At 38.7% G+C, this 18,529-nt stretch overlaps 1 protein-coding gene across 13 annotated transcripts in view; it reads right to left on the reverse strand.

Moving 5' to 3' along the window:
- Window positions 1–18,529, reverse strand: part of COBL (cordon-bleu WH2 repeat protein) — a 299,962-nt gene that overhangs the window by 171,480 nt on the left and 109,953 nt on the right. For all 13 annotated transcript variants that reach the window (XM_034964106.2, XM_055115957.2, XM_055115956.2 and 10 more), the window contains exons 3-4: window positions 5,961–6,171; window positions 3,434–3,662 (exon numbers count right to left, since the gene is read on the reverse strand). In XM_034964106.2, the coding sequence (XP_034819997.2) occupies window positions 3,434–3,662; window positions 5,961–6,171 (440 nt within the window). The remainder of the gene's footprint in view (window positions 1–3,433; window positions 3,663–5,960; window positions 6,172–18,529) is intronic.

Consider the following 18,529-nt stretch of genomic DNA (forward strand, 5'->3'; position numbering starts at 1 on the left):
AAATATCTCTATGAAACTTAAATAGATGTTGGAATAAATGCAAAATCTGGACTAATCATTTGCATACTTGTCTATGACAGAAAAGGTTAAATTTTAAAATCCATACTGTCCCAAATTCTGTAGCATGCAGGATGGCCTTCAGGGGCAGGTAAGCATGGGCAGGCAGAGGTGAAAAGGAAAGGGTGCCCTTCCTGGGCACACCACTTCTGATCTGCCCTGAATTATTGGGCAACAGAATTTGTTTTCTGTAACAGCCTCCCTCATTTCTCATCAATTAGAGCCACACAGCAAATTCTCCTAAGAAGCATTCTTATCTGAACCAACCAGGGAATCAAGAAACCAAACCAAAATCTCATGTCAGCCTCGCATGCACCTTCAGAAGGGCCCCAAGCCAAACTTCCATTCCTTGGAGTCTGGCACAAAAACATCACCTCTGTGCAGCTCTGACCCCAGAGCCATGCATAGTGCAGCCTCACAGGGGGAGCGGGAAGCCCCAGGTTCACCGTACCTTGACAGCTCAGGGAAGGCTCGGACTGAGTTTTGCTCAGACGAACTGGAAAAGGCAGGCAATGAGAGAGTGAGGTCCGGCTTTGAGATGTGTGTGAGTCCCTGACCCAGGCCTTGGCCCTCACAAGCCTCAGAGGGGGGCTGTCCTGCTGCAGCAGTGAGAAGGTCTCTTGCTGGGTCAGCTTGCCTCTCTGGGCTGGCCCTCTCAGGGCCACAGCTGCATAGCCTGCTAAGCACCGCTGAGGACGCAGGTGGCAGCAGAGCCCTTGGCTTTATCAAGATGCTCCCACCGGGGATTCCAGGGGAGGGCAGGCCTCTGCGTAGCAATGCCTCACCTCCTGCCGGCTGCCCTTCTGTTCTCCAGCAGTGGTAGGGCTCAGGAGTGGACGTCTGTCCCCTCCAAGTGCCTACCAAGAGGAGTGAAAGCAAGGGCTCCTCCAGCAGTACCCAGCAGGTCTGCCCAGGGCGGTTGTAGGGGAGAAAGGGAGCCTCGGAGATGGCCTCTGGACAAGTGTCTTTTCTTTTCAAGTATTTGACAGTCAGCAGGAGGCAGGCATTTGGCAGGGACGGTAATCAAATGTCACAGCTGGCATGGCACAGGCATGGTCCAGACGAAAGGGGTGCTGGCCACAAGGCTGGAGCAGAGCCCCCATGGTGGGGAAGCTCGTGGTGCCTTGGGGGTGGGGTGGAAAGGGCCAAAATGTCCAAAGGAGTAGAGAGGGGGACTTGGAGGTTTGGGAGCAGCTAGTTTCAACCAAGGGCAGAAGTGCTTCCAAATCTGAACGGCCAAGCTGACCACACCGGCATGTTCTGCTCTGTCCCATATGAGCATCAGAAGAGATGCTCTGGGCCCCTGACCACATGAACACTTCAGCTCCTACATTCCCAATGACCATGGGCTATCCTGGGTCCTCTCCTTCACAGACAGGCAGGTTTTATATCACTTCTCCCAAGTGCCAGGTTCAACATCTACCTTTCAAGATACATCCAAGTGGTGGCATGTAACAGAAACACTTGTAAGCCTTTTTATTCCAGATACCTGAATGTGAAACAGTTTTCCTTTTATTTTTCTTTTTATCTTAACAAATGGAAGCTGTTTCCAAAGAGTCATGTAAACCAAATTTAAATAGTGCTGATATACTCAGTGCCACCAGGCCTTTGCAGCAATGCTGAGACTATTTCTGTCTGTGTTTTAAAAAAGACACTGGATAAAACACAAGATGCATTATTCTCAAATGTCAGAGTACTTTTTTTGAAGAAATAAACAGTCCATGTATCTTATACTCAACTGAGCCAAAACCCTCTCTTGAATGTCACATCCTGCCAGATACCCAGGAAGACAAGGGCGGACTTGGCGGGGAGAGGAAGGCTGGACAGAGATTCCACTATGATCATGGATTTCACAATAAACTTGGTATTAAGAAAAAATATGGCCAGGCGCAGTGGCTCAGGCCTGTAATCCCAGCATCTTGGGAGGCCAAGGCAGGCGGATCACCTGAGGTCAGGAGTTCGAGACCAACCTGGCCAACGTGGTGAAACCCCGTCTCTACTAAAAACACAAAAATTAGCCGGGCATGGTGGGAGGTGCCTGTAATCCCAGCTACTCAGGAGGCTGAGGCAGGAGAATCACTTGAACCTGGGAGGTGGAGGTTGCAGTGAGCCGATATTGCACCATTGCACTACAGCCTGGGCTATAAGAGTGAAACTCCATCTCAAAAAAGAAAAAGAAAAAATACATTTTTGTTGGAAAAAATTAGAAAAAAAGTCATAGAAAAACAGAAAAAACTTGAATATGTATATATTTTTTAAACTCAACCTATTCAATATTTGTGGAATAATGAAACAGAGACAACAGACATCAAATGAGGCTCATTAGAAGAGAAACTTTTACGAAGTCCATTTTGATCATTCTAAGGTCAAGGACTATAACATTTCCTTTGGCCTGACAGTAGCAGTTAGCACTCTATATCAATCAGAAACATGTGCTTACACAACATAACAGTCTCTGCACCAGCAAGGCCTCTGGGCTGCCACTCTCACCAGTGGCTCTAACTGTGGCCTCATACTAAAAGCCAGATTCACATGATGAGCAAGCAGGATGACACTGGCAACACAGTGAGGAGGCCTAAGGTGGCCCTAAAGTTATCTTCAGGAATGGATCTCACGCACTGTAATTGTTCAGTTTTAGAGAACAGCTAAATGAATTTCTGCCACTGGTTTTAGACATGAGCAATGTTTGAAACCTGGGAACAGCAGCTAATGGCAACTGAAAAAGAAAATCAAGATAATTTTTTTTTTTTTAAAGAGAAAGGGTCTCACTCTGTCACCTAGGCTGAGGGCAATGGTGCAATCATAGCTCAGTGCAGCTTCAACCTCCTGGGTTCAACCAATCCTCCAGCCTCAGCCTCTCCAGTAGATGGGACTACAGGAATGGGGATGCACCACCACGTCTGGCTAATTTTAAAATTTTTTTGTAGAGATGGGGTCTCACTATTTTGTCCAGGCTGGTCTTGAACTCCTGAGCTCAAGCCATTCTCCTGCCTCAGCCTCTCAAAGTGCCAGGATTACAAGTGTGAGCCACCAACCCACAAGAAAGTATTATAGATGGTTTGGAGTAGTTACTTCAGAGCATAAGCTCTAATCTCGCCTCACCTTTTCCCCTTTTACTTATGTCGTGGAAGTTTGCAGGGAGACAAAGGATAAAGGACATGTTCAGGGCTGGGAGAAAGGAGGCACAGCTCAATCCAGAGGAATGAAAACAGGCCAAATTTCTTTTTTGCCTACTTCAACTTGACTTGCCTGGAACTTCATGTACCCATCTCTCCCTGGCGCTACTGAGAGTGCTGGGGAGAGCCAACAGGGGACATGTACACGCCGCGCATCCGTGTGATTACGGGCAGGTGCGTGAGACGCAGCGGGGCCTCACCTCTTCTGTTGTCCCACGCGTAGAGCTCCTTTATCCCGAGCTCGTTCAGGGACTTGGACAGCTCCAGCTCCTCTCCGGCAATGTTGTCCCTGAGGAGAACCACGTGCTCTGGGCTGACCTCACACTTTGCACAAATGACTGGGAGAATATTCTGGAGAGGAACCTCAGGGCTCACACGCACAACAGCTTTTTGTGTCCGCAGGTAATTCACGACCAAACGCACAGATTTCTGGAAGAACACATGGGCAAAAAGAATTCGGTAAGATATCCTCCCACAAGCCTTCAACTCTTGTGTCAATTTGACAATTGGGTGTGGCAGGATTGTGTGTAGCCTGAATCCTTCTTCCACAAATTGAGTGAGTAATGGGGGAAAACAGCATAATGAATATTGAAAAACAAATGTCTAGAATAATAAATCTGGCTTAGAATCTCTTGCTAGTGAACAAGCTGCTAACAACACAGCGAAATAAACATCAGGGAAGACTCTATGTTTAAAATCCAACACATATACTTTACTGTCTTCCAAGGGTTCTGGCCAGATGTGAACACATGGCACTTATATGCATTTTCTAAAAAAAAAAGTTTGGAAGCAGTATGAATAATTTAAAGAAAAACCCTCCAAAAACATGACATCAAAGTTTTAAGGAGTCAAAATATCCACATAAATACAGGAATATCTATATATGTACATAGATATATATATATATAAATACATATATACTGTATATATGTACTATATACACACATATATGAAACATATACAGTGTGTACACAGACTTACATGTATTTATGTATACACACTACACACATGTATTTAAGCTATAAATATATTTTAAAAAACACCAGGCATATAATAATCAGGAAGAAAAACACTCAGTTGACTAATGCTAATTCTAAATGACTGCAGATAAAGTGGTAGTCATTTTTCTCCCACTTTTTGATTATTTTTCTTCCGCTTTTACTGATCACTCTAATTGTGCTAAGACACTGTAGAGCTGGACACAGTAAATGTAGATTGAACAAAAGAGCAGCAAAGAAGGCCTCACGCTCTCTTCCAGCCTGCATACCAGGGCCCAGTGGCTGGGATAACAATGCATTTTGGGAGAAAAGATGGAACCTACTGCTCCTTTACTGGTCCTCTCCTGCCCTAACAAGTGGAATCATGCAGATGCCTGGGCTCACCTGCCCTGAGAAGCAGGAAGTCAAGGGAAGACGCAAGGTATATACAGAGATGCTCTGCCTCAAACACTGTTTACTTGAGGAATAAGGGGAAATCTCTGGTCAGAGTGTTCCAGAGTAACAGTGAGAATGCACTAACCAATCAATCCTAGAAATTAATAGGAGATTAATGTTGGCTGCATTACCATTTTTAAAAGCAGGAAAATTTAGAAGATCTGCTAAGAATCTGAAAGTAACATTGCTTTTAATTTTAGCTAAAAGATTAATATCAAAGCCTTATTTAAAAGTACAATAAAGCTGGGTATGGTGGTTCAGGCCTGTAATCCCAGCACTTTGGGAGGCTGAGGTGGGTGGATCACCTGAGGTCAGGAGTTCAAGACCAGACTGGCCAACATGGTGAAACCTTGTCTCTACTAAATACACAAATTAGCCGGGTGTGGTGGCATGCACCTGTAGTCCCAGCTACTCAGGAGGCTGAGGCAGAAAAACTGCTTGAACCTGGGAGGCAGAGGTAGCAGTGAGCCAAGATCACACCACTGCATTCCAGCCTGGGCAACAAGAGTGAAGCTCCGTCTCAAAACAACAACAACAAAAACAATAAAAGTATATAATAAGCTACTAGAATTAATTTTAATTAATAAACAAAAGCCTGGAATATAGCTATGTATATAAGATATTCTCCAAATGCAATGAATAAATATTTCTGACATCAGTTTTTCAAAAAAGTTTTTTTCCCTTTTTTTTCTCTTCCTCTGGGAAGATGTTTAAATCTTCTATGGATACCAACTGCTTCCTGAGTCAGGAAGAATTCTAGAACTACACTGTCCAATCAGGTAGCCATTAGCTAGTGGCAATTTAAATTTAAAGCTAAAATTAAATTAAAAATTCAGTTTCTCAATCACACCTGCCACATTTCAAGTGTTCAAAAGCTGTGTCAATTAAAATGAAAAAAGAAAAATCTACATGAATATTTTAGATATTTAAGTTATAATAAACATACCAAATTTTTTAAAAAGCTGCATGCAGCCAGTGGCTATCATATAAGAAAGTACAGAATTAAAGACCATGCCCCTCTTTGAATGAAGGTCTAATGGATAGCTCCACTGTAGATCAATTCCTCTTCTATAATATATAAAGAAGCAATGTTACAACAATAAACATTATTCAATTGTGTACATTTTGTCTCCTAAAACAAACTCTGTTTAGTGCCTAGCTTTGCCTGGCATGAAAGTAGCAGCCTCAGCCACAGCTCTCTGCACTGTACTTTGATAAGAAGAGCCACACTGGCCCCTACTCAGGACCTGCCACACATTCAGACACAGGTATCTCCATGTAGGTACCTACTAACCTCAGGCACCTTAGGGGGACCAGGCTTAACCTTCTCTTCAGGAACTTTTTCTTTCAGAAACACAGTATGCACATTCAGGGTCCCAATCAAAGTATTTGGCTTAAAACTCAAAGGTTGTTGGGTTTCTGAAGACCGAATTTCAAGGGCATGGTGGGATGGATTCAGGTGGTTCTGAAGGCAAAGTTCAACCAGTAGGTCCATCATCGCATGGCTGAAAAAAGGAAAACAAATCATGATTATTAGGAATGACTGCACTCTCTCTTTTGCCTGGCTAAATAAGGGTAGAACAAATGAACAAGTGGATGAATGAGCAAATTAGATATGCTTATGAAAAAAGACAACAGAAGCTCATTAATTCCTTCTGCATGGTTGTAGAGCAATATGTTAACATTTTCAGCACTAACAAACAACACTATTGAAAGAGAAAAATCATAATTAATAGCTTGGAAAATAGTTATATTTTTAGTTAAATCCAAGGGTATGTTGAGTTGGATCATCTAAGGTCTGTTAGCACAAATATTTTTCATGCATACAAGACACTAAATTTTCAGTTATTCAGAAATATAATGTATCTTTTTGATTTAACTTTTAAGTTCAGGGGTACATGTGCAGGTTTGTTACACAGCTAAACTTGTGTCATCGGGGTTTGTTGTACAGCTTATTTTATCAACCAGGTATTAATCCTAGTACCCATTAGTTATTTTTTCTGATCCTTTCCCTCCTCCCACCCTCCATCCTCTGAGAGACCCCAGTGTTTGTTGTTGTTCCCCTCTATGTGTCCATGTGTTGACATCATTTAGCTCCCACCTATAAGTGAGAACATGCAGTATTTGGTTCTCTGTTGTTGCATTAGTTTGCTAAGGATAATGACCTCTAGCTCCATCTATGTTTTTACAAAGGACATGATCTTGTTCTTTTTTTTAATGGATGCATAGTAGTCCATGGTGTATCTGTACTACATTTTCTTTATCCAACATACTATTGATGGGTCTTTAGGTTGATTCCATGTCTTTGCTATTGTGAATAGTGCTGCAATGAACATACACATGCATGTGTCTTTATGACAGAATGATTTATATTCCTTTGGGTATATACCCAGTAATGGGATTGCTGGGTTGAATGGTAGTTCTGCTTTTAGGTCTTGGAGGAATTGCCACACTGTCTCTTCCACAATGGCTGAACTAATTTACAATCCCATGAACAGTGTATAAGTGTTCCTTTTTCTCTGCAACCTTACCAGCATCTGTTGTTTTTTGACTTTTTCATGATAGCCCTTCTGACTGGTGTAAGATGGTATCTCATTGCGGTTTTGATTTGCATTTCTCTAATGATCACTGATGTTGAGCTTTTTTTCATGTTTGTTGGCCTCATGTGTGTCTTCTTTTGAAAAGTGTCTGTTCATGCCCTTTGCCCACTTTTTCTTTTTCATTATTATACTTTAAGTTTTAGGGTACATGTGCACAACGTGCAGGTTTTTAATGGGTTTTGTTTTTTTTTCTTGTAAATTTGTTTAAGTTCCTTTTAGATGCTGGATATTAGACCTTTGTCAGATGCATAGTTGGAAAACATTTTCTCCTATTTTGTAGGTTATCTGTTTACTCTGTTGATAGTTTCTTTTGCTGCGCAGAAGCTCTGTAGTTTAATTAGATTCCATTTGTCAGGTTTTGCTTTTGTTGCAATTGGTTTCAGAGTCTTCGTCATAAAATTTTGACTGTTCCTATGTCCAGAATGGTATTGCCTAGGTTGTCTTCCAGGGTTTTTATAGTTTAGGTTTTAAATTTAAGTCTTTAATCCATCTTGAGTTATCTTTTGTACACGGTATGTGGAAGGGGTCTAGTTTCAATCTTCTGCATATGGCTAGCCAGTTCTCCCAGCACCATTTATTGAATAGGGAGTTCTTTCCCCATTGCTTGTTTTTGTCAGCTTCATCAAAGATCAGATAGTTGTAGGTGTGTGATCTTATTTTTGGGTTCTCCATTCTGTTCCATTGCCCTATGTGTCTGTTTTTGTATAAGTAGCATGCTGTTTGGTTACTGTAGCCCTATAGTATAGTTTTAAGTCAAGTAGCATGATGCCTCCAGCTTTGTTCTTTTGCTTAGGATGGCCTTGGCTATTTGGGTTTGTTTTTTGGTTCTTTGTGAATTTTAAAATAGTTTTTTCTAGTTCTGTGAAGAATGTCATTGATAGTTTAATAGGCATAGCATTAAATCTATAAATTGCTTTGGGCAATATGGCCATTTTTAACAATATTGATCCTTCCTTTCCATTTGTTTGTAACATTTCTGATTTCTTTGAGCAGTGTTTTGTAGTCTCCTTGTAGAAATCTTTCACCTCGCTGGTTAGCTTCATTCCTAGGTATTTTATAATTTTTTTGTGGCAATTGTGAATGAGACTACATTCCTGATTTGGCTCTCAGTTTAACTGTTATTGGTTTTTAGGAATGCTAGGGGTTTTTGTACATCGATTTTGTATACTGAGACTTCGCTGAAATTGTTTTACCAGCTTAAGAAGCTTTAGGGCCAAGACTATAGGGTGTTCTAGATATAGGATCATATCATCTGCAAATGGAGATAGTTTGACTTCCTCTCTTCCTATTTGTATGCCCTTTATTTCTTTTTCTTGCCTGACTGCCCTGGCCAAAATTTCCAGTACTATGTTGAATAGGAGTGGTGAGAGGGGGCATCCTTGTCTTATGCTGGTTTTCAAGGGAAATACTTCCAGCTTTTGCCCATTCAGTATGATCTTGGCTGTGAGTTTGTCATATATGGCTCTTATTATTTTGAGGTATATTCCTTCAATACCTAGTTTATTCAGAGTTTTTAACATGAAGGGATGTTGAATTTTATCAAAAGCCTCTTCTGCATCTTTTGAAATAATCATGTGGTGTTTGTCTTTTGTTCTGTTTATGTGATGAAATACATTTATTGATTTGCATATGTTGAATCAACCTTACATCCCAGGAATAAAGACTACTTGATCGTGGTGGATAAGATTTTTGATGTGCTGCTGGATTCAGTTTGCCAGTATTTTGTTGAGGATTTCTGCGCTGATGTTCATCAAGGATAGTGGCCTGAAGTTTTCTTTTTGTGTGTGGTGTCCCTGTCAGTTTTTGGTATCAGGATGATGTTGGCCTCATAGAATGAGTTAGAGAGGAGTCCTTCCTCTTTATTTATTTATTTATTTATTTGGAACAGTTTCAGTAGTAATAGTACCAGTTCTTCTTTGTATATCTGGTAGAATTCAGCTGTGAATCCGTTTGCTCCTGGGCTTTTTCTTTTCCTTTTTTTTGGTTGGTAGGCTATTTATTACTGATTCTATTTCAGATCTTGTTACTGGTCTGTTCAGAGATTCAATTTCTTCCTGGTTCAGTCTTGGGAGAGTCTGTGTGTTTCCAGGAATTTATCCATTTCTTCCAGATTTTCTAGTTTATGTGCATAGAAGTGTTCATAATATTTTGATGATTATTTGTATTTCTATGGGGTCAGTGGTGACACCTCACTTGCCATTTCTGATTGTGTTTACATACATCTCCTCTCTTTTCTTCTTTATTAGCCTAGCTAGCAGTCTATTTTATTAATTTTTTCAAAAAAAAAACAGCTCCAGGATTCACTGATCCTTTGAATAATTTTTCGTGTCTCAATCTCCTTCAGTTCAGCTCTGATTTTGGTTATTTCTTGTCTTCTGCTAGCTTTAGGGTTGGTTTTCTCTTAGTTATCTAGCTCTTTCAATTGTAGTGTTAGGTTGTTAAACTGAGATCTAACTTTTTGATGTAGGCATTTGCTGCTATAAATTTCTCTCTTAAAACTGCCTTAGCTGTGTCCCAGAGATTCTGGTATGTTGTATCTTTGATCTCATTAGTTTAAAAGAACTTCTTGATTTTCCCCTTCCTTTCATTATTTAACCAAGAGTAAGTCAGGAGCAGATTATTCAATTTCCATGTAATTGTATGGTTTTGAGTGAATTTATTAGTCTTGATTTCTAATTTGATTCTCTGTGGTCTGAGAGATTGGTTGTTATTATTTAAGTTTTGCATTTGCTGAGGAGTCTTTTATTTCTGATTATGTGATCGATTTTAGAGTATAAGCCACGTGGCAATGAAAAAATGTATATTCTGTTGTTTTAGGATGAAAAGTTCTGTAGCTGTCTACCAGGTCCATCTGATCCAGTGCTGAGTTCAGGTCCTGAATATCTTTGTTAATTTTTTGTCTTTATGGTCTAATATTGTCAGTGGGGTGTTAAAGTCTCCCACTATTAATGTGTGGGAGTTTAAGTTTCTTTGAAGGTCATTAAGAAACTGCTTTATGAGTCAGAGTGCTCCTGTGTTATGTGCATATATATTTAAAACAATTATGTCTTCTTGCTGAATTTAACCCTTTACCATTATGTAATGCCCTTCTTTGTCTTTTTTAATCGTTGTTGATTTAAAATCTGTTGTGTCTGAAATTAGTATTGCACCTCCTGCTTTCTTCTGTTTTCCATTTGCTTGGTAGATTTTTCTCAGTCCCTTTTGTTTTGAGCTTACGTGTGTCACTGCATGTAAGACAGCTTTCTTGAAGATAGCATACCAATGGGTCTTGGTTCTTTATCCAGCTTACTACTCTGTGCCTTTTAATTGGGGCATTTAGCTCATTTACATTCAAGGTTAGTATTGATATATGTGGATTTGATCCTGTTATCATGATGTTAGCTGGTTATTTTGCAGACTTGTTTAGTGGTTGCTTTATAGTGTCAGTAGTCTGTGTACTTTAGTATTAGTAGCTGGTAATGGTGTTTCCTTTCCATATTTAGTGCTTGCTTCAGGAGCTCCTGTAAGGCAGGTTTGGAGGTAAGGAATTCCTTCAGCATTTGCTTATTTGAAACAGATCTTATTTCTCCTTTGCTTATGAAGCTTAGTTTGTCCAGATATGAAATTCTGGGTTGGAATTTCTTTTCTTTAAGGATATTGAATATTGGCCCCCAATCTCTTTTGGCTTGCAGGGTTTCTGCTAAGAGGTCCATTTTTAGTCTCATGGGCTTCCCTTTACAGATGACCTGACTTTTCTCTCTAGCTGCCTTTAACATTTTTTCTTTCATTTTGAGCTTGGAGAATCTGATGATTATGTATCTTAGGAGGGATCTTCTTGTGAAGTGTCTTATTGGGATTCTCTGCATTTATTTCTTTTACATTTTCCTAGCAGAATGTTTTTATTTATTTAAAGCTAAACTCTCTTTTCCTATGAATTTCCCAAGAAGTTGGGCACAGGTTTTTTTCCTCTATCTATTCCTTAATAAGTAACTTGCATAATTCTTGCAGGACATAATTATGGTTTCCAGATGTTACCAAATAAATTGAAGATTGGGAACTCACAGGGCACTGGTGGGAGACACGTCTATTCATACCCTTGGTGACAGGTTCCCCAAGCTCAGTCCCAACTGCAGACCCTGAAACGGCCAACTTACCTGACTCCAAACTCAGCTTGACTGAGATACCAGAGGCAATAACATCAGTCTGGTGAGCTAGGAGTAGATCCTTACTTGCCAAAACCAGTCTATAAAGACTGGAGATGTCTGCTCCTTCAAATGCACAGACACACACACGTTTACATGGACCACAAAGCATTAGGTAAACATAACACCACCAAAGTTAACTAACAAAACCCCAGTAACCAACCCCAGAAAAGTGGAGATCCATAAATTACCTGAAAAGGAATCCAAAATAGCCATCTTAAAGAAGCTCAATGAGCTTCAGGAGAATACAGATTTTAAAACTAAATGAAATCAGGAAATCAATACATGAACAAAATGAGAAATTTAATAATGAAACAGAAGCATCAAGAAGAAACCAAACAGAAATCTTGGAGCTGAAGAATACAATGATTGAACTGAAAAACCCAACAGACAGCTTCAACAGAAAACCTGATCGTGTAGGAAAAAGAATCAGTAAATCTGAAGCCTGGCCATTTGAAATTAACCAGTTAGAAGAAAAAAAAAAAAGAAAAAGTGAAGAAAGCCTATGAAACTTACAGAACACCATCAAAGTGGTGGAAAGCCTATTTAAAGAAATAATGGCAAAAATCTTCCCAACTCTACAGAGGGAAGTTGACATAAAGTCCTAAGATCTTCAAATATATTAAACAAAAAGAGCACTACTCTGAAGCACATTATAGTTTGTCTCAAATATTAAGAATTTTTCAGAAATAAAAGACAAAGAGACAATTTTGAAAGCAGCAAGAGAAAGGCATCTTGTCACACACAAGGGAAACATTGTAAGATTTATCAGCAGAAACCTTGCAGGCCAGGAGACAATGGGATGATATAGCAAAGTACTGAAAGAAAAAAATGCCAAACAAGAATACTTTATCCAGAAAAACTGTAGTTTAAGGATGAAGGAGAGATAAGTCTTCCCCTGTCAAAATTAGGAAGTTTGTCACCACTAGACCTGCTAAAGTTAGTTTTTCAAGCTGAAATGAAAAGATGATAAACAGCATCATGAAAGCATATGAAAATATGAATCTCACTGCTAAAGGTAAACACAGAATATTGTAATACTGAAATGGTACACACAAATCTCTTTAAACACTAGTATACAAATTAGAAGGCAAGTTGTCAGAATAAATATACCCACATAAATTTGCTAATGGAAATACAACACAGAAAAATAAAATCTGACATCAGTTACATAAAGTGTCTGTGGGAGGGGGAAGTAAAGTGTAGAGTGCCTGTATATGATTGAAGTGAAGTGGATATCAGCTTCAAACAGACTGCTGTAACTATAAATTATTCAGTGTAAACTCTATGGTAACCACACACAAATACACACACGATGTACAGTAGATGCAAAAAAGATTAAGAGAGAAGAATCAAAGTACACTGCTACGATAATCAAACCACAAAGAAAGATACCAAGAGGAGTAAGAGAACTATAATAAAGGTAGAAAACAAATGACAAAATGGCAAGAGTAAGTCCTTACCTATTAATAATTATTTGAAATTCAAATGTACTAAACTCTCCAATCAAAAGAAATACTGTAGATGAACAAATAAAATAATAATAATAAACTATGCTGTCTACAAGAGACTCATTTTAGATTTAAGGACACATAGAGGTTGAAAATAAAGAATGAAGAATGATATTTCATGAAAAAGGTTAAAGAAAGGAGCCCGGCATGGTGGCTCACACCTGCAATCCCAACACTTTGGGAGGCCGAGGCGGGCAGATCACGATGTCAGGAGTTCGAGACCAGCCTAGCCAACATGGTGAAACCCCATCTCTACTAAAAATACCAAAAATTAGCTGGGCGTGGTGGTGGGCGCCTTTAATCCCTGCTACTTGGGAGGCTGAGGCAGAAGAATTGCTTGAACCCAGGAGACGGAGATTGCAGTAAGCCGAGATGGTGCCACTGCACTCCAGCCTGGGTGACAGAGTGAGACTCCGTCCCAAAAAAAAAAAAAAAAAAGAAAGAAAGAATGAAAGAAAAGAAAGGAGAGCAGGGGTAGCTATATTGTCATTAAATAAAATAGGGTTTAAGTCAAAACTCTCACAAGTGACAAACGTCATTATATAATGATATAAGGGACAATTCAACAGAAAGACCCAATAGTTATAAATATTAATACTTAAACCACCAACATGAAAGCACCTAAATATGTAAAGTAAACATTCATAAATCTGAAGGGAGAAAGAGACAGCAATACAATAATAATATAATAATATGAAGAGACTTCAAAACTTTACTCTCTATAATGGATAGACCATTCTGGTAGAAAGATCAATCAATAAGTAAACAGAATAACTGAAAAACACTATAGACCAAATTGACCTAATATATATAATGTCCATCTAATATCAGAAGAATACAGATTCTTCTCAAGAGCATATGGAACATTCTTCAGGGTATATAACAAGTTAGGTGTCAAAAGAGGTCTGAAAATTTTAGTAAGATCAAAATCTTCCAAGTGCCTTTTCCAGCCATAATGGAATGACATTAGCCATCAATAACAGTATTTCTAAGAATGAAAAAAAAATACAAACATGGAATTCACCTTCTGTGATATCATTTTACCCACAGTCTGAAGATATTAAATGGAAAATTTCATAAATGAACAACTCACAAATTTAATCAGTGTGATGAAATCTTGCACCATCCTGCCTCATCCTGCCTGGGACATCAACCATCCCTTTGTCCAATGTATTCACACTGTATACTCTACCCACCTACTAGTCACTTCATAGCCATCTCCGTTATCAGATCGCTTGTCATGGTATTGCAGTGCTTGTGTTTCAGTCACCCTTACTTTACTTAATAATGGCCTCAGACCTCAAGAGTAATGATGCTGGTTCTTTGGACGCCAAAGAAAAGCCATAAAGTGCATCCATTAAGTGAAAAGGTAAAAGTTCTTGACTTAATAAGGAAAGAAAAAAAAGTACGCTGAGGTTGCTAAGATCTAGGGTAAAAATGAATCTTCTATCCCTAAAATTGTGAAGAAGAAAAAAGATATTCATGCTAGTTTTGCAGTTGTGCCTCAATCTGCAAAAGTTATAGCCACGGTGTATGATAACTATTATAACGATATGGTTACAATCGTTATATTTTATTTTTAAATTGATTCATTGTCAATCTCTTACTATATCCAATTTATAATTAAATTTTATTATAGATGTGTATGCATAGGAAAAAACATGGTATATATAAACTTTAGTATGATCTGTGGTTTCAAGCATCCACCAGAGGTTTTAGAACAAATCCCCCACAGAAAGGGAGGACTACGGTACATGGAAACTACACAACACAATCTTGAGCAACTACTGAGTCAAAGGAGAAATCAAAAGGGAATTTAGAAAATATCTTGAGACAAATGAACATGGAAACAAAAGTTGTCAAAACTTATGGGATGGAACAAAACTAATACTAATAGGGAAGTTTATAGCAGTAAGATCCTACATTTAAAAAGAAGGAAGGGCCGGGCACAGTGGCTCACGCCTGTAATCCCAGCACTTTGGGAGGCCAAGGCAGGTGGATCACTTGGGGTCAGGAGTTAGAGACCAGCCTGGCCAACATAGTAAAACCCCATCTCTATTAAAAATATAAAAATTAGCTGAGCATGGTGGCACGGGCCTGTAATCCCAGCTACTTGGAAGGCTGAGGCAGGAGAATTGTCTGAACCTAGAGGGCAGAGCTTGCAGTGATCCGCGATCGCACCATTGCACTCCAGCCTGGGTGACAGAGCGAGACTCTGTCTGGAAAAATAATAACAACAATAAGAATAATAAGGAGGAGGAGGAGGAAGATCTCAAATAAACAACCTAACTTTACACTTCAGGGAACAAGAATAAAAACAAACTGAGGCCAAAGTTAGCAAAAGGAAGTTAATAATAAAGATTACAGCAAAGATAACTGAAATAGAGAACAGAAAAATTAAAAAAAAAAAATCTTGGCTGCATTAAAAAAAGAGAGAAGACTTAAAATCTGAAAGAGGAGCTATTATAACAAATATCTTAGAAATATGAATAAAAAAGATCACTAGGCAGTATTACAAAAATACACTAACAAATCGCATCATCCCTAAAAAAAAAAGAAAAAAATGGATAAATTCCTCGACATGTACCAAAATTGAGTCAAGGAGAAACAAAAATCCTGAAGAGACCAATAACAAATAAAGAGATTATATTAGCAATTAAATCTCATCACAAACGGAAAAGTCCAGGACCAAATCGATTCAATGAAGAACACTATCAAACAGTCAAGGAATAATTGATACTAGTGCTTTTTAAACTCTTCCAAAAAAATAGAAAAAGAGGGCCTATTTCCAAACAAATTTTATGAGGCTAGAATCATGCTGACACCAAAGTCAAAGATCCCAAAATAAAAGAATATTATAGGCTAATATCCCTGACGAACATGGATGCAGAAATCCTCAATAAAATACTAGCATACAAAATTCAACAGCACATTTAAAGGATTATACTCCACAACTAAGTAGGATTTCTCCCTGAGATGCAAGGATGGTTCAACATTTGCAAATTAATCAATGTGATACAACACATCAACACAAGGAAACATAGAAACTACATAATCATCTCAATGGATACAGAAAAAGCATCTGACAAAACTCAATATCCATGCATGCTGAAACTCTCACCAAAAAAGGGCAGAGAAGGAATTTACTTCAACATTATAAAAACCATATACAAAAAGCTCACAGCTAACATTATAATCAATGGAGAAAAACTGAAAGCTTTTAAGATCCATACAAAGCAAGGATGTCCGCTCTCACAACTTCTATTCAGTACAGTACTGGTAGTCCTAGCCAGAGGCATTGGACAAGAAAAATAAATAAAAGGCACATACATCAAAAAATAACTGAAATTATCCCTGGTTACAAGTGATATGATCATACACATAGAAAGCTCTGAAAACTCAACAAGAAAAAACCGTTAAAAGTAATAAACAATTTAAAGTTGCTTATTATAAAATCAATACAAAAAAATCAGTGGCTTTTTTTTTTTTTAAGACAGAGTCTCACTCTGTCGCCAGGCTGGAGTGCATGGTGCTATCTCGGCTCACTGCAACCTCCGCCTCCCGGGTTCAAGTGATTCTGCTGCCTCAGCCTCCCAAGTAGCTAGGACTATAGGTACGCACCACCACGCCCAGCTAATTTTTGTATTTTTAGTAGAGACAGGGATTCACCATGTTGGCCAGGATGGTCTCGATCTCTTGACCTCGTGATCCATCCGCCTTGGCCTCCCAATGTGCTGGGATTACAGGCGTGAGCCACCACACCCAGCCAAAAAAATCAGTGGCATTTCTATACATAAACCATTTAAAAAGGAAATTAAGAAAGTAGGAAAATAGCAATAATAAATAATAAAATACTTAGAAATAAACTTAACCAAACAGGTGAAAGATTGGTACACTGAACATTATAATACATTGATGAAAGAAATCAAAGGAGACACAGTTAAATGTAAAGCTGTCCTGTGTTCATGGATTAGAAGAATTAATATTGTTACAATTTCCATATCTCACAAAAAGATCTACAGATTCAATGCAATCCCTAACAAAATCCCATTGACATTCTTTACAGAAATAGAGAAGAAACAATGCAAAAACTCATAAAGAACAACAAAAGATCTTGAATACTCAAAGATATCTTAAGAAAGAAGAACAAACCTGGAGGTATCAAACATCCTGACTTCAAAATATCTTACACAGCTATAGTGTACAAAACAGCATGGTACTTGCAGAAAATCAAACATGTAGACTAATGGAACAAAATAGAGAGCCCAAAAATAAATCCATGCATTAAGAGTCAGCAGATCTTTGCCAAGAATGCCAAGAAGTCACAATGGGGAAAGTACCATCTCTTCAATAAATAGTGCCAGGAAAACTGAATATCCACATGCAGAAAAATGAAATCTGACCCTTATCTCACTCTATACAGAAAAAAAAAAACTAAAAATAGATTATAAACACTTAAATATAAGATTTGAAGCCATAAAACTATGAGAAGAAAACACAGGAAAAAGCTTCATGACATTGGTCTGGGCAGTTTTTTGTTTGTTTTTGTTTTTTGGGTTTTTTTTTTTTTTTTTTTACAGATATGACACTAAAAGCATAGAGAGCAAAAGCAAAAATAGACAAATAGGACTGCATCAAGCTAAAAGGCTTCTGTCCAGCAAAGGAACAGTCAACAGAGAGAAGTGCAATCTATGGAATGGGAGAAAATACTTGACAGCCACATATCCAATTAAGGGGTTAATATCCAAACTAGATAAAGAACTCAAACAACTCAATAGCAAATAACCCCCTTAAAATGGGCCAAGGATCTGAATAGATATTTCTCAAAATAAGACATACAAATGATCAACAGGTATACTGAACATCACCATCAGGAAAGTGCAATTCAAAACCACAATATCACCTCACACCTGTTAGAATGGCAATTTTATCAAAAAGACAAAAAATAGCAAGTGTTGGTGAGAATGTGGAGAAAAGGAAAACCTTGAACATTGCTGGCAGGAATGTAAATTGGTACAGCCATTATGGAAAACAGTCTGGTGGTTCTTCAAAAAATTAAAAATAGAATTACCATATAACCCACCAATCCCAGTTCTGGGTACATATTTCTAAAGAAAATGGGCCAGGCACGGTGGTTCACACCTGTAATCCTAGCACTTTGGGAGGCCAAGGTGGGCAGATCACCTGAGGTCAAGAGTTCAAGACCAGCCTGGCCAACAATGCGAAACCCTATCTCCACTAAAAATACAAAAATTAGCCAGGCGTGGTGGCACATGCCTGTAATCCCAGCTACTTGGAAGGCTGAGGCAGGAGAATTGCTTGAACCCAGGAGGCAAAGATTGCACTGAGCCGAGATCGCGCCACTATATTCCAGCCTGGTTGACAGAGCGAGACTCTGTCTCAAAAAAAAAAAAAAAAAAAAAAGAAAGAAAGAAAATGAAATCAGAATTTTTAAGAGATATCTGCACTCCCATATCTATTGCAGCGCTATTCACAGTATCTATTGCAGCAGTATTCACAATAGCCAAGAAGTGGAAGTAACCTAAATGACTGTCAATGGATGAATGGATA

The sequence above is a fragment of the Pan paniscus genome, chromosome 6, assembly GCF_029289425.2.
Source record: "Pan paniscus chromosome 6, NHGRI_mPanPan1-v2.0_pri, whole genome shotgun sequence".
In the NCBI taxonomy this organism is placed as follows: Eukaryota; Metazoa; Chordata; class Mammalia; order Primates; family Hominidae; genus Pan; species Pan paniscus.